We start from the raw sequence: 16,715 nt of genomic DNA, 5'->3' as shown, positions 1-16,715 counted from the left end.
TCCCCTGTCGACTGGCATAAGCTGCCACATTCAGTTTTCACAAGCTGCCTCGGCCCTGCAGGCAGTTTAAGGGAGGTAAAGGGGATATAACAAGGATCATAACAACATGGTATTGAAAACACACACTTAAAATTGCCTATGTAGTCAGTGACAGGTAGAAAGTGAGAGAGAGAGAGAAAATGATACAAGAAAGAAACCAAGTGGAAGCTTTTGTTGTTGAGCTCATTAGTAATCCCTTAAAACCGGATACCTGATTTTCCTCTCTAAAGATGTTTTCACATCTTTTAAAAAATGTTTGTGCTTTTACAGATCAGATAATTCAGTTAGACTGCAGATGTTTCTCAAATGCTAGAATGTTAATCAAGCTTTGTCATTGAATACTGGTGGTGGAGGAGTAAAATTGCAGGGTTATGAAGGCAATACAATGTTCCTGTTCATGTCATGAAAGATTGGATGCAAGCTGCAAATAATATTGATTTCAAATGACTCTTGCTCAGCAGATGTAACATGGTCCTAATTTAAGAAGACTAAAACCTCAAAGGACATCCCATTAGATGATTAGAGACAGAAAACATATGGCCAGCTTGAGCTGTCCTTCTGCTCTGGATCTCTCCCCTTGTCTTTACATTTGTGCACGTATGTGTGTAATTGTGTTATTTTATTTGCCAGGACGCATTTCCTGCTGTTCCTATTCCACAGATCTGTTTTTGCATACTCTTATTGTCTTGCATTGTCAGTTTCTCTGGTTTTGCATATGCTCACCTAGATTTTAATATCGTAAAATGTTTCTAATCTATTGATTACTGATGTGAGAAACTGATGCGTGTCCACTAAAGATGAAAGAAGAAGGGGGAAGGGTGCATGGAAAGCACGCCTTTCAAGTGTGTAAACATTAAAGGGATCAGTGAACAACTCCAGTCACACACTGCAGAATGTGTGTAGGGTTTTAATGCTGCTATTAAGAATGCATGTGTTGTGTAAGGCTTTATTTTGTCCTGCTGTATCTTGGAATAAGATCAGGGAAGACGAGTGCAGAGCACCATTATGTATCAAGCGGCAGGTGATCCTGTATTTGGCGGAATGTTATTCTGCTCTATCATCATTTGTAAAGTTTCGACATCTAGCTGTCTGCTGCTTCTTCTTTCTCCGTGTCTCTCTCGTACACTTAAACAGCAAGCATGTCTTCATGCACTCCATGGTGTCATAGCAATCCCACAGGAAGCGCTCTTTGTGTAGACTTATCTGTCACTGCTGTGAACCGCACTCTCACACTTATGAAATAACTCCAGCACGCACACCCACACAGACTTACATGTGATAACACAGATGAATCGATTATGGTTCTCTGGTATGGATACTTTAATGTTTTTATTTTTGGAAGCACATCTTGAAATATTTTATTCTCACAAAGCCACTTGTAATTGTGGCTTGTGTGTAAGTTTTAAATTCGATGCTATCATCCTATCACGAGAAAGTGATCTTTCAGTGCAGGAAAAAAAAAAAAAACGCTTGTATTGCAACCATATTGAAGCCTGATTCTAATCTAAATCTGCTCTGCTTTAAATATGCACGTATTAGCGTGCGCAACACACAGTATTTCCTATGCACACTGTCATGATTCAGCACTTTTGACTAGCATAACATCCTGTCTAAAGTTAACGTGCCTGTTCAAGTCTGAGCTCTATAACTGTGTCGAAACTACAGAGCCAGTAAGTGGATGAATTAGACTTGTGCTGCAGTGTTTAATAGGTAAATATGAGTATTTCATGGCCATAGAGCGACAGCTTTATGCTTCAACAGCAATAATAAATCACAGCTGTCATAGTGTGAGAACTGTGAACTGTAAGCATCTATGGAGTTTCATGATAATGAACTTCTTTAACCGCTTTTTACTAGGAAGATTACATTTTACATAATTATTGTGCAGTCTTTGCGATCTGATAATCATGCTTAGCTATATCGCATTCTCAGGCATTGTTAGCATTAATAAAAAAAGCCAACTGGCAAGTAACACTGTTTCATGTACTCGCAGCACTGATTTTTGTGTGCATTTTGCACTTGTCGAGTGTTAATTTTTGGCCCTGCTAGGTTTTATTGCTCAAAGGTTGCTTTTTTATCGCTCTGGAAACAGATGAATTGTTCATGAAAGAATGTAGGAGTTTCTGCATTCTAACGCCATGTGACTTTATTTCTTTTGTGGAATATCAACTAATTCATTGAAAAGATCTGACTCAAAATAACCATTTGTTCATGAATCAGAAATGGCTAATTCTCTCCTGAACATGCCAAGGAGAGCTAGAGCAGATGTCAAAGTGTTTAGTGTGCCGTATGGACCACTTTTATGATGCTTTAATTGTGCTTTTATATGAAAAGTTCCAGTCTAATTTGTAGTTTTTGTTTTCATTTCACTTTTTTTATATGCCATAAAATGTATTTAAATTTTAGATTTTTTTCCCCCAATGCACTGCCTTTGTTCCACAAATGAAAGCAAGCAATACATGTTTGGGACAACACAAGGGTAAATGATGAACTTACTTTTTTGGGTGAAATAAATTCTCCATTATTTAAACTAATGTGTCTAATAGGAACAACTTAGATATTAAATAGATCTTCGTTGTGAATTTTGTTCTATTGGCTAATTACTAATTCAAGTTCCACATAATCCAAATTCATTTTTATTCATGATTCTCCGTGTTCTCAGTGACTCACAAGCTCAATTTGGACCCAAATCTATGGTTACGATAGTCTGTTTTATATTTGTGATCCATTTTCGCATTAGAGCTCAGCTAGCGTGACCCCACCCACCCCGCACCCCCTTCCTGACCCATGCAAACACAAACACCCTTGTTTTCACAAACACAGGACAAAGTGTCTGGAACACATTATCCGAGCGTGTGCCGGAAGCTGCTCTTTCCCGTGCTCTCGTGGCCTGTGCCACACAGTTTGTGTGTGAATTCAATTGTGGAATTTGGACCATGCAGCAAAGAGTTCATTAAACTGAAAATAACAAATATGAATGATGAATGGAGAAAAAAAGTGCGTTAGACAAAATAGAGGAGCTCTTCTCATGTATGTGCGTGGGTGGGTGTTTGAGACTGCTGATAGCACTCTTATATGAACAGATAGTCCAAGTCTGTTCTTAAACACCTATATTTAAACACACCACTAATTTCTCTTACATGCACGCATCAGTCTCAGTTATAAACATTTGTAATTTTGCTGCTCAAGGTAGTAGATAGGTGGGTTTGTGTGAGCACGTTTTGGTATTCCTGTTGGGACTATATTTCTGAAAATGTCCCAAGGGAATAGCACATCCTGTTGAAAAGGGTTGCGAGGGTTATCCCCACAGGGAAAACAGATTCACGTGTGTGTGAGAGTATGTGGCTGCATGTGTCTGGAGATGGTTGTCAGCTTGACAAATGCTGTTATGACACAGCAAAACCAGAGTATTGTTAAAGGGATAGTTCAGCCAAAAATGAAACATCTGTTATCATTTACTCACCCTCATGTTGTTTTAAACCTGTATGATAGATATTTTGAAGACTGTTTTGAAGAACTGTTTTTGTCCATGAAGTGGCAGTCACTGGGGTCCGATGCTGTTTGAACTTCAAGAGTTTTCAAAATATCCCACAGAACATCTTCTTTTGTGGACATATTTTCATCTTTAACAGCTCTAATGTTTCATCAAGTTTGTCGTGTTTTTCAAGTGTCTAGCATGTATGTAGATCCAAACACTCCCTGAATCTGGTTATGAGGTTCTCAAAGTCTGTACAGTTTTATGGAAAAAAAACACTGGATGTGTTAAAAATAGTATTTAAATTTTTTTTTTAAAGCTATTGTAAAATAAAATTTCAAACATGTTTTTATTATTTATTTGTTTGGTTGTTATTATTATTATTTTTACAACTATAAAATTACAATAGTAATCTTTAAGGCTTAATTTATTCATTTCAGAAATGTTAATAATCTAGCTTTTAGTTTGGTGGAAACCTGCAGGAAGACATTAAAGCTTCTTTTTTGTTGACGAAAGCCGGTTTAAGTGCTTCTCAATTAGGGCTGCAACAAACTATTATTTTGATAATCGATTAATCTAACGATTATTACACATTGTTGATTATTTCAGAGATTAATCAGTAAGTTTTGTTGTATTATTCAGCTTTTAAAATTAGTTAAAATATTGAGTTACATATATTCTAACTAATAAATAAAACAAGGTGATCATCACTTCAGCTTTTGAATATTTCAAACAATCAAGTATTACTATAGTACATTTACAATTATTTTTAACAATACATGTAAATGTATTTTGCACACAAAATGAGATGACAGAGAAATTTGCCATTTAATTAACTGTATGAAAAATAGCTAATGCAAACTTATCTACATCACTGTAATCAGATGCTTTCTTAATTGCTGTTTTCTCACCACTGTCATTTTTGTTGTGTGTTAATTTCGTGTTAATAATTGTTTCAGCCCTATTCTCAATATAAGTTTGGGAATGGTTGTCACGTTACATTCCCAAATGAACAATGTACTGTATATGCAACCCAGACCCATAGATTCAGAGATGGGTGAGCATAGAGCAGCATTTACTGTGAACCGAGTCGCTCTGAGACACTGAAAACATAAAACTGCTTGTGTGTAAAAGAAAACAGTGCTGCGATTCACTGTGAAACACAAAGCACATACTTACACTAAACCACATCGTGATGGTTTCATTTTAATTCCAATCAATCATGAAGCCCTAAGGTGTTCCCTGTGTATGTGTGCGTGTCTGGAGGCCAGGAAAACAGCATTGCTATGTTCAGTGTCAAAGGCTCACAAGCAGCTGTCCACCCTCACACTTATGAATCAAAACACTGGCTTGCTTGATACTCTCGTAATACACACACAAACACAGCATAAGTCTGCAAATAACCCAAAATCCAAGTAGTCTGAGATCCTAATGTCATGGGAACTTAAACCATGCTGCTTTTCTCTCAAAGACCTTCTGTGTTTACAGAGCTCTCATAGAAACTTCATTTTTCTTAGATGTGTATGATATCATCCCTAATAATTTCCTGAACTAAGGCAACATTGTTGGCAAGAGCGGTTCTCAGACTCTCAGTGGTGATTTAGTTCTTCAGCGTTAGTTACTAGAAGGCAAAGCTTAGTCCTTTCTGTGTCGCTTTGTGACTCAATGAGCTGAATGTGCTTCCATTACGATCTTGCGCGTGACTTTGATTCAGCCTCCAAATGTCATGTCCTCTTGTGCACATTCTGTAGTTACTGAGCAAAAACAGGGAGAAAAAATTAATTCCCTTGGTTGAGGCAAACAGGAGCTTCTCCATGGTCAGATGTAGATGTATTTGAACAGTATTACACTGTGTGCTGTTTCTGTGGGTAATTGCAAATTTATTTTGAATGTGAAACTGACCTGCAGTTTTCATACGTCACTAAAGCTAATGTCTTCTGTGCTATCTTTTTTTCTCCAGAATGCCATGGTGTCGTTCAAGGAGCTTTGTGGCTTGACTCCGGCAGCTAACATGAAACAGTGTATCCTGACTGTGTCCTCCTGGCTGATGAACAGTGAGCGAGCGCTGTGGGTAACAGTAGATCTGAGCGAGGCCTACCCCACCATGGAAGCCCATGGCCCCATTCCAGAGCTGCTGCGTAAAGTGCTCACCGCTTATGACACGGTAGGGTGAAATTCAACAGCCTGACCCTAACTTTATGTACCGCAATGTGAATAAACTAGCACATGTGAACCGTTAAACTATGTTAGGTTGTTATAAATACTGCAGGAGGCAACATGATGGTAATAAATGAGCTTGAATATTACATTAGCTTCTTTAATAGTTGTACTGCAAAACTGAACAAAAATAGGATGGTAAACACACTGTATATAATCATAAATCCTGAATATGTAAATCCTGAATTTAGTGTCATAATTCTTTAATAAACTTTAGCAAATCAAAGTACATTTTTGTAAATCCAAAATATATGAATATACATGAATGTATCCTGACTCTATAGTTGCAAATCTTAACATACTGTCATAAATCCTGAATATATAGTTGTAAAAATGTATAAATAAACATATATCCTGAATATATATTTGCACATCGGAATATGATGTCATAAATCCAGAATATAATATTGCTGTAAATCTGAATGTATATTTTTTATAAATCTTAAATACATAGTTGTGAATATAAATATATAGTAATATATCCTGAATACACAGCTGAAAATCAGAATGTCATATATCGAGAATATATTGTTGTAAATCTGAATATATTGTCATAAATCCAGAATAGTTGACAACCTGAACATAATTTCAGAAATCCAGAATGTATGTCATAAATACAGAATGTGTAGATTTAATAATCATAGGTCCTGAATATGTAGTTGACAGTCTGAATATAATGTCATAAATGCTGAATCTATAGTGGTGAATATTAATATATATATTTAAATTCTGAATAGGAAAGTGTCTATATAAAGTATGTTTGTACAGTTTGTTTTATATTTTAATATATAGGTTTTATACTGTACTTAATAATAAATCAAGATATATATATTTATAAATCTAAATATTTATTTATATAGTAAAGTAAAGTCGTGACGTATTGTCAAGTATGGTGACCCATACTCGAAATTGGTGCTCTGCGTTTAACCCATCCAAGTGCACACACACAGCAGTGAGTAGTTATACAGCGTGTAGATTAACTGCTTTAATGAATTCAGTTATAGCCTACAGCTATAGCTGCAGCATTCTGCTCTTTCTTGCTTGTTCCTTTATAATGGGACTTTACTACAACAGATTAAATTCTGCAGAGATGTGAGAGTGTATTTGATTGTATTACATACACACACACTGCATACCCTCCAAAGCTGCTCTATCACACTCTGCCGTGTATTTTCCCTTTCATGGCACAATTCCATTTCGATATAAGTAGACATGCTCATATATAATGTATGCAGGAATGTACCCTGTCTGTCTGTCTGTCTGTCTGTGTGTGTTTGTGTGTGTGTGTGTGTGTGTGTGTGTGTTTGTTTGTTCGTGTGTGTGTGTGTGTGTTTGTTTGTGTGTATGTGTGTGTGTGTGTGTGTGTGTGTCAGTGCTTGTCAGCACAAGATTGGCTGTGTAGGATTTGCACTTTAAATTAGGCCTCTATGAGGGTCAATTTTGTCATATTTGTCAGGTGTCAAAGTATTTGTTAGACTCTGAATCAGGAAGGTAGTGTCTTGTCTCACAGTAAAAATTTTGAAGAATTTTTTTGACAAATCTTTGAAAGCACCAGCTTAGACCAGCATGAATGTTTGCGTTGGTCGAGGTTGGTTTATAGTGGTTAGTGCTTTTGGGTTCACAATATACAGTAAAGATTTACAATTTTGAAACTAGGGAGTGGAATGAGACACAGCCACAATCAATGCCTAAGCAGTTTAACAAATGTGTGTACATAATATACTGTATATTTATGTGTGTATGTTCTTACTTGATTCTAAATTTAGCTTTAAACAGTATCATTGAACCAGCAGCAATAACAAAAGAGACAACGAAAGGAAACACATCTCACCTGGGCTGAGGAATGCAGCTCAATCTTTTCTGGCAATAGAGCTTATTACTGAATGTGTGAATGTGTTTGTGAGTTTGAGCTTCTCTAGGGAGGGCATTCCTGATTTGGAAGTCTCACTTCCTGCTGAGACCTGACTTCCTGTTTCCTGTTTTTGGTTTCCTATAGATGATCCAGACGAGTCGCACACTGATCGAATCAGCCGATGGCGTGTACTCTAAACTTACACAAGCACAGCGTGCAGGTAATGTTGCACAAAACACACATTCACATATAAACAGTGAGATTAACAGTGCAAGCACATCGCCGGTTGATCATTTAAATAGAGTATGTCACAGTTAGGCATTATTAATAACTGTAATGTTTTGTCTGTTTACTCATGGAGCAACAGGAAACAAACTCTGACACAGTTTTTACTCAGTTAATAATCAGTGAACCCTATAATAATCTACTCTGTAGCTGATGTGAATTTTTCTCCAGAGCACAGTGGAGAGTTTTTCTGTCTTTTAGCATGTTTTGGAAAAAAACATTTGAATCATCTGACCTCCTGTGGAGAGTATTGAATAGCCTAGGGGCTTTTTTTACCCACATCAAACACAAATACCAACAGACACAATTATTCATTATTTTGAAGTGATGCAAGAAGGCTTGTGCCCTAAAGCCTTTTACTATGTTCACATAGATAAGGCTAAGATTTGGGCAACAGAGAGACATTTTAATTAAACAATGTTTGCTTCACTGTATTTATCTCATAAATTAATAAAAGGATATGCCACAAGGTCATGCATTGCAGTGATTTTAAAGCGGAAATGGGGTGTTGATTAGCTGCAGTTACACTAGAATGTAAGAATGCAAGATTTTATAAGACAACAGAGAATAAGATATGATATCGTGCTTTAGGGCTTCTTTTTTGTTAAATAAAGTAATTAAAATACACAAACATTCAAAATGTTTTGGTTGGTGAGATTTTTAAATATTTTTGAATGTGCCTTTATCTGATCAAAAATAAAGTAAAAACAGAAATATTTTGAAATATTATTGCAAATTTAAAATAAATGTTTAACATTTTTTAAATAAATTTAACCCATCCTTTTCAAATTTCAAATTAATTTATCATTTTTTTCATGATTCTTTCATTAATAGGCAGTTCTGTTTTTGTACAATGTAAAAGTCTTTACTGTCACTTTTGATCAATTTAATGCATCCTTGCAGAATAAAAGTATTATTATTTTTTTATTTGCTAACTTTTTAATGGTAGTGCACATTCAAATGTGAAAATATAGCATCTACTCCGAGTTTGTGTTCTTTCAATTCAGCCAAAGATGTCAGTCTGTGACATTAAGATCTGTGACATCTATTCTCATCATCTGAATTCGCCAGTCAGCGTTCACCAAATTTAAAACGTGAAACTTCTATAAATGAGCTTGACTTATGAATTAATGTCTAGTGTGACTGCAGCCTTAGGCATGACATGACACAAATAAGTCTGTATTAATTATTATTGATAAAAATCTGAAATGAACAAAAAAATCTTCTACTAAGCAATATAGTTCATTGTGCTAATTTGAGGCTATTTGTGGTTGCCAAGCAACATTGTGCATTAATACAGAATGTGGGCATTAATACAGAGTGTGTTTATAATTTTACAGCAGCTTTGAATGCAGCTCATGCTAAATTTAGAACAATCCGTTATATAACATTGCCTCAGAACCCCTGGTCGGCCTTGTGTCACCATGTTAATGGAGAAATCTGCTTTAGAGAGCAGTAGAGTGTCAGTAAATAAACAAGGTTGGCGTGCTATAGCGCTGTCTCCTCGCCCACTCTTTCTCATCTCGCATTCTTCCACCTCCCTCAATCTATCTCGTGCCGGTGGAGACGTTGAATCACGCTTTTGCTAATGACCTTCTCTGCTCTTACTGGTTTTGACTCAAAAATAAACACGTTTCTACAGCACTCGCAGTCTCTCACATTCTGCCGCGGATCTGGACTTGTCCGGCTGAGTGTCACAGCTGCCGATCTGAAGCGTAATTAGCAGCATGAGGGGAGGGTGGGCAGCTGTTTGAGCTGTGGAAGTCGCTGATAGCCTTGTCCAGCACGTCTCCATTCTAATAAACACTTCGGTCAGACTCTGCTAATTAAATGTGAGTTAAGTAATCATGATGGCGAGGATTGAGGGATAGGACAAGTATAACTGTCTGCTCCTGCTCACGTGTTCAGATGATTATCATTTCCCATGGTTGCATCAGGCCAGAAATATACTCTTCACCTCCCTGGATGTTTGCATGCATTTCAATTTCAATCAGGCTATAAGAATAATGTACTTTTGTAAATGTCATTAAATAGTTTAAAGCCAAAGTTGTTTATTGTAAAAACTGTATTTCAATCATGACAACTCTCTGAAGATTTTAGCATGGTGATTGATATGACAATGTTAATGTATTTGGCCTTGGCGGAATAGATCTGTTACTCTGCAGCTGAATTGCTGCTGCTGTTGGTTATTGCTGTAGTTGTAAACTATTGCTGCTGCTGCAAGCAAGTACAGGAACTTGCTACTGCCAATGCATATGGCGATACGGTGCCGTGAGTATTTAAGACATACTGCTGCTGCACAAATGGCATATAAAATAACCCTTAGCAGATCTATACAGGTGGAGGGTTTCAGAGAAACTGTAGGAATCTCAAGTGAATGCTAGCCAGCCATATAAATGCAAGGCAGTAAGCTCATTGGCTGCAGGATATGCAGGATGAACCAATCAGCTTGTTTCAAGTCGTTTAACTCTCTGAATATCATCAGTTATGTTAACAACCGGTCAGCCAGCGCCATTTAGAGTTTCATGACTGAACTATATATTAATGTTACCATGACCTGCTTAGGCCCAACATAACATATAGCATACATTGAATAGAATAATTGATCTTTTTGTGAACAGTAGAAAGGTGATTTGACACATTAAACAAACATTCGTTCAAAATGTGAATTAGCATTACCAGGTGTTTTTCCACCAAAATATTGTACAGGCTTTAAAGAAATGAGAAGCTTGTGTTGTTTCCCTCACTTTTAAAAGTTGATATTTTTTCTTTCTTTTTTATATCCCAACCAGTGTTTTTGTTTGTTTGTTTTATACACTATTATAGTATATATTCATATTTTGAATTAGATTATTTATTTTTCAGTTTAATTTTCAGTTTTTTTTTTTGTAATTTTGTTATATGCTTTTGTATTTGTTTGTATTTTTGTTTTTAAATATTTCTATTTAGCTTTAATTTATTTCAGTTCTAATTTTAGTAAATTTAGTACTTCAACCTGATCTTTTTTAAATTTCATTTAGTTGCCAGAAACATTTCTAATTTTCATTTTCTTTTAAAATGTTTAATCTAAAATTTATATTTATTTCAGCTTTATTTCAATGAATGGATTTAATAGCTCCGGTTTTAGTTAGAGGGGCATAAAATAATTTTTTTAAATGATGATTTTATAACATTTCCTGAGGTGCACTTATATTAGTATGTTTTGTTTTTTCTTCTTCTTTTTACATTTTACATTACATTACTTAACATTACATTTTTAACATTTTAACATTCTCCAGAGGTTAATTCCTGGCTTCGGAAAGGTAGAAAGTAATTTATATTTTAAACTTGGCAATTATTTTTGAGTTTTGAAATCTACACTTTAACAATAAAATGATTCCAACAATGCAGAATTATACATTTTATACATTTACTATAGTTTTTACCTGGTGTCCGTGACTCATTAGAATAGATCTGTGACCTATTTGTGGTTTGCAACACAGGTGGATGGATGGATGTTTCAGGTCTAACTCTCACACTTAATTGAAATGCATGTTTATATGCATTCAAACACACACACATGCATGTATATAAATATAATTGTATGCGTTCAGCTTATATTCATAATAATCTACTTGACATGCCCATATTCCTTTTTCAAGGACTCAAATCATCTACGCATTTAAACGCCTATTCAGTCCTGCCCATAACTAACACAATCTTTCTTTAATTCATTGCAGTCGCTCAATCCTGTACTTTATCCTGTTACTTTAATCCTGTCCTTCATTTCTTCCCTTTAATCCTTTTCTTCATCCATCTCTTTTTCTCTTGCCTTCATCATGACACCTCCGACTCAAAGATCCTATCCCACACGCGATGTCACATCCGATCGTCCAATCAGGAGGCGGCCTATATAAGAGAATCACCATTACCATAGCAACCACATTAAACATAACAGGGCAACTTTTTCTGTCATTAAACACTCTCATCTGTATCAAACTTCAAAGGCTCGCAGGCACAAACACATGTAGCCATCCTCTCACTCGCTGACAGCTCGGGAAGGGACATTGTGTGGAAATGATGGAATCTGTTGTCATTTGCAGCCCTATTACTCCTTCCATTTCACAAAGCCTTCCTCGCTCTGTGCCCCTGAAAATGTGGAGCTCCAGATGAGCTCATTTAGATAACAATGTTGTCAGAATACTGACATAGTAAGCAAATAAACTTGCTGTTCTCGTGTACAGCTGTGCACTAGTGGCCTCGAGGCCTATGTAAAATCATGAATGCTGAGCAACTGCAGCCGATTTTTACTTAAAAAGGAGTATTTATGACTAGCTAGCCTAGTCTCTTGGCATAAAATCGGCTTTGGCAGTGGAGACGAGAGGAGCTGTTCTTGGACCGAGTCCTATCTGAGCGAAGTGGACGGTGGGCAGGTGTTAGGGAGCGTTTTGACACCTTCAGGCTTAGCACCTAAAGGGGGTGCGTCTGAATTTGCACAAATACACACTCAGACATTTCTCTTACACGTGTGCACTTGTGCACTAGTCGCACCAGCTGAGAGCCCGCATCATATCTAGCGTTTCATTCAGGATGTCACAAGTGTGTGTTTTCTGCAGGCTTGTGGGTGATTTTGTCCAAGAGAGAGAGTGTGAAAACCAGAGTAACAGTCAAATAGGCAGCGAATTCAAGAAACAGGAAGTGTGAAAAGTGTGTGTGATTGGAGCACTACTTTACTGCTGCTTCTTTTAACCTTTGCATGTCATAGAGATAATTCAAAATTAATATAAGAAATAGTCAAATTTTTAAATTTTAAGTCACAATTTAGGTATATGGATATAAAACAACATTGAAAAATAGCAAGGAGCAGCTGTGGAGTATGAAGTTGCAATTAATTTATTTTAATAATTATTATTATTGTTTATTTTATTTTATTTTGCCTTGCAAAAAAAAAGTCGTTGTCCAATAATGTAGCAACACATGAAGCACCACTCACACAGAAGCCATATTTAAACTACTTTTTTAAAACAAGTGAGTAAATCTCCGGGGAACTTTTTCGCCCCAGACTCGAATCTTCAGATCGCACATATTCCCTATTGTAATGACTGGATGTTGCCTCCAAAAAAACCTTAAGAGAGACCATTTTTATTTAATAAATATTTATATTTATGGGCTTTTTATTCCTTCATTGTGAGAGGACAGGAAAGTATTGGGTGGAGAGGGGGGAGCAGGATTGGCAAAGGACCTCAAGGCGGGAATCAAACTCGGATTGTCGTAAGTGTATATGTCATGTGCTATATGTTGACGCAATAACCACGAGGCTATCGGCGCCTACTGTCTTTCACTTTTTAAGGGTAAACATTGCTTTTCTCTCTTTAACCTGAAAGATATTTGAGACAGAAATCCCCAACAAAAAGTACTTTGAGCTGTTTCGTAAGGGGTTGATGGCTATTGGTGCAAAATGGACTTTGGTTTACTAGGCAGAAAACATCTTTTTGATAGAGTCTAGTCTGATATAAACTCTTCTACTTTAGAGAATATTTGTGCTGGCGATTTTTGTCAACATAAACAGCCCTTTCTTATAGGGGTCGACCGATTATCGGCCTGGCCGATTGTCAGTGCCGATATTTCGCATTTTATGATTATCGGTATCAGTCATTTTCAAAACCGATGTGCCGATAAAATAATTTAATTTTGAAACGCGCCATTTGGCTCTGATGCAGCCTGTCTGAACTCACCACTCTGTGGCCTAGAGCAGTCTCCGCCCACCGCTCATCTGATTTGTTGAGAGTCAGGAGTCTGACCAATCAACCTGGAAGACTAAAGAAAGCACTTGCTAACTGCTGCTTCATCACGCATCAGTTGTCTCTCAAAGGCAGACGTTGCTCAAGTTGCAATAAATTACAATCCACTTCACTGAAGTTGCAAAACACCTCAATATTATCTATTTAATGGTTTCCGCGATGGGATAAATGCGGACGGATTAAGCCGCTATTTTAAACTATTTAAATATGAATTCTGCATGTTCTGCGTGTTTCTGTATATGTGAATGGCACACACACACACACACACACACACACACACACACACACTGAAGTGCGCGGCGTTCGTGGTGTTCCGCATCTGCCGTCTCACTAAATGAGGACATAAATACATGAACAACATCCCCAGAACTGCTCTGAAAGTTACTTCATGAGCATTTGACCGTTTCATTTGAGTAAAACGATCGTCATAAGAGGTCCTCATTGCAACCTTTTAAACTTTAAAAGGTGTGATTATTCTTTTAAACTTTTGTTTAAAAGAATAATCACACAATACGCTATTTCTTCCATGTTTTAATTTTAATAGTAAACCCATTTGTTTAACAAAAAATAGAGTTTAACTCTCATTTGATTAAAAGATAAATTAAATTAATGTTTTATTTTATTAAATTAAAACTAATGGAATTTACTGTCACATAGGCCTAGACTAAGATACTATCACATAGGCCAAGACTAAGATACTGTCACATAGGCCAAGACTAAGATACTGTCACATAGACCAAGACTAAGATACTGTCACATAGGCCAAGACTAAGATACTGTCACATAGGCCAAGACTAAGATACTGTCACATAGGCCAAGACTAAGATACTGTCACATAGGCCAAGACTAAGATACTGTCACATAGGCCAAGACTAAGATACTGTCACATAGGCCAAGATTAGGATGACAGAAATTGTGATATTTCAATAGAAACCAAGTGTGTCTTTAACAGGCTATTAGTGTTATAGTTTCATTAAAATAGTTGCGGTCTTCTTCGCAATTCTACATTGGAGCTATGAAGACATTTAAATTATTTACACTTATTATATACATTGCAGGGCACGCAAAATCGCTAGCCCGACGTCCCGGGGCTATTGCGTTTTCCAGTCGGGCTACCAAAATGTATCACTGCCCTGCCCGGCGGGCTATCTTAAAATACAGGGCTCCCACGCAGTGTTCCCTCTAAGCTGAACGCGCGCGCAACCGCGCAGTAGAAATAATGTGCCTCGCGCACAAAACAATTAGTTGGGAAGCCATTTCATTGAATGCTGCCAGTAAAAGGGAAATAATAGCAATGCTCGGGCAAACCGCCATAGAGCTGATGTCACGACAGAGTTAGAACCGGTTTCATTGAAAGAGAACCATGTGCACCAAATGAGTCGCTGTAGAAACTGAATACTTCAATGGTTGCGGTGCGCTCAACACGAGAGACAACACAAACGCAATGACATGTGAAATAAAACGTCCTCATGTATTAAAGTAGAGTGGCTTGATTAAGTGCTGGAAATAGCGGAGGATGGGCAAAGAACGGTAACAAAGACATGTACAGTCACACACAAGAGTATTGTACAAACTGTACTTCATAACGATGTTTAGACAGCTATAGAAGAATTCATATGTTCACGTTTTTTTATATTTAACTTACAGATCTCAGCTTAAGTTTTGCTTCAGTTTCTATTCTATTCTATCAGTTTAAATAGTTTGTTTTGATAATATATTATGTTAGGCCTATATTATAGACTCAAAAACAAGGTCAATTATTTATCAGGTTTTTGACTTTGAGTCTCTTGCTCATCAAGAGATCATCATTTATTTCAAAAATACAGAAAAAAACAGTGATATAGTGAAATATTATTGCAATTTCTAATATCGGTTTCCTATTTTAATACCTATACTTTAAAATAGTATTTATTCCTGTGATCAAAGCTGAATTTTCAGCATCATAACGCCAGTCTTCAGTGTCACATGATCCTTCAGAAATCATTCTAATATGCTGATTTATTATCAGCGTTGAAACTGTTGTGCTGCTTAATATTTATTTGGAACCTGTGTTACTTTTTTCTTTGATTCTTTGATTAATAAAAAGTTTAAAAGAACAGCATTTATTCAAAATATAAATATTTTCTAACAATAGAAGTCTTTACTATCAATTTTATCAATTTAACACATCCTTGCTGAATAAAGTTTATTGAACTTTCTTTAAACGTTTTTAAAGTATCTTTAAAAAAGAAAGAAAAAAAATTCTGAGTCCAAAATTTTTAATAGTTTATTTTGTAACACAAAATCTCTATTTTGACTAAACACTGTTCTTTTTTACTTTTTGTATTTTAAAAATATCACAGGTCCCAAAAAATACAGTATAAAAAAAGCAAAAAAAAAAAAAAAAGCAGTACAACTGTTTCCAACATTGATTAAAAATCTGCATAATAGAATGATTTCTAAAGGATCATGTGACAATGAAAATACTGCTTTGCTTCACAGAAATATTTTTTAAAGTATTTTTTATCAAATAGATAGAGCCTTGATGAGCATAAGAAACTTCTTTAAAAAAATGTATTGATCCAAACTTTTGAACTGCAGTGTATTGTACTGTAAAAATATTTTCTCAGGTAGCCTAAAATGTACATCATTTAGTTACATCAAGGGTCAAATCGAATATGAATAGCACATTAAAGTTAAAAGTTACACACTTTTTTGTGTGAATGCTGTACAGGTCTGGTATAAAGAATGCTTTTGCTCAGGTGCCTAAATGTCTGCCCAAAAGATTTTCAAATTTTTCAAATTGCCTTAAATAGATTTTTAAGAATTCTGCAGATACCTTGTCAATAGTCAAATAAAACTCTCTCCTTGATATTCGTTGATATTTGTGTATTGAAAAGGTTTTTGATTGACATTTATGGTCTTTATTTTATTTGGGCTAGATAAATTAATTTTCGGGCTACCAAAATCTGAAGAGTACCTGCCCGAAGGGCTACCAGGGATTTAGAAATTTTGCGAGACCTGCATTGTGCTTTTTAAGTTAATCAATTGATATGCATTAGATGATGAATTGAATAGTCACCTCTTG

General features: G+C 36.0%; 1 protein-coding gene across 1 annotated transcript in view; it reads left to right on the top strand.

The window, feature by feature from the left end:
* Positions 1–16,715, top strand: part of LOC306865639 (inactive phospholipase C-like protein 2) — a 78,674-nt gene that overhangs the window by 51,935 nt on the left and 10,024 nt on the right. Inside the window, exons 3-4 of the mRNA XM_079410362.1 lie at positions 5,475–5,678; positions 7,728–7,803. Of these exons, the coding sequence (XP_079266488.1) occupies positions 5,475–5,678; positions 7,728–7,803 (280 nt within the window). The remainder of the gene's footprint in view (positions 1–5,474; positions 5,679–7,727; positions 7,804–16,715) is intronic.

This window comes from Barbus barbus (assembly GCF_936440315.1).
Source record: "Barbus barbus genome assembly, chromosome: 4".
Lineage (NCBI taxonomy): Eukaryota > Metazoa > Chordata > Actinopteri > Cypriniformes > Cyprinidae > Barbus > Barbus barbus.
Note: the sequence above shows the minus strand (reverse complement) of the source record. Positions and strands in the feature narration are given on the sequence as shown.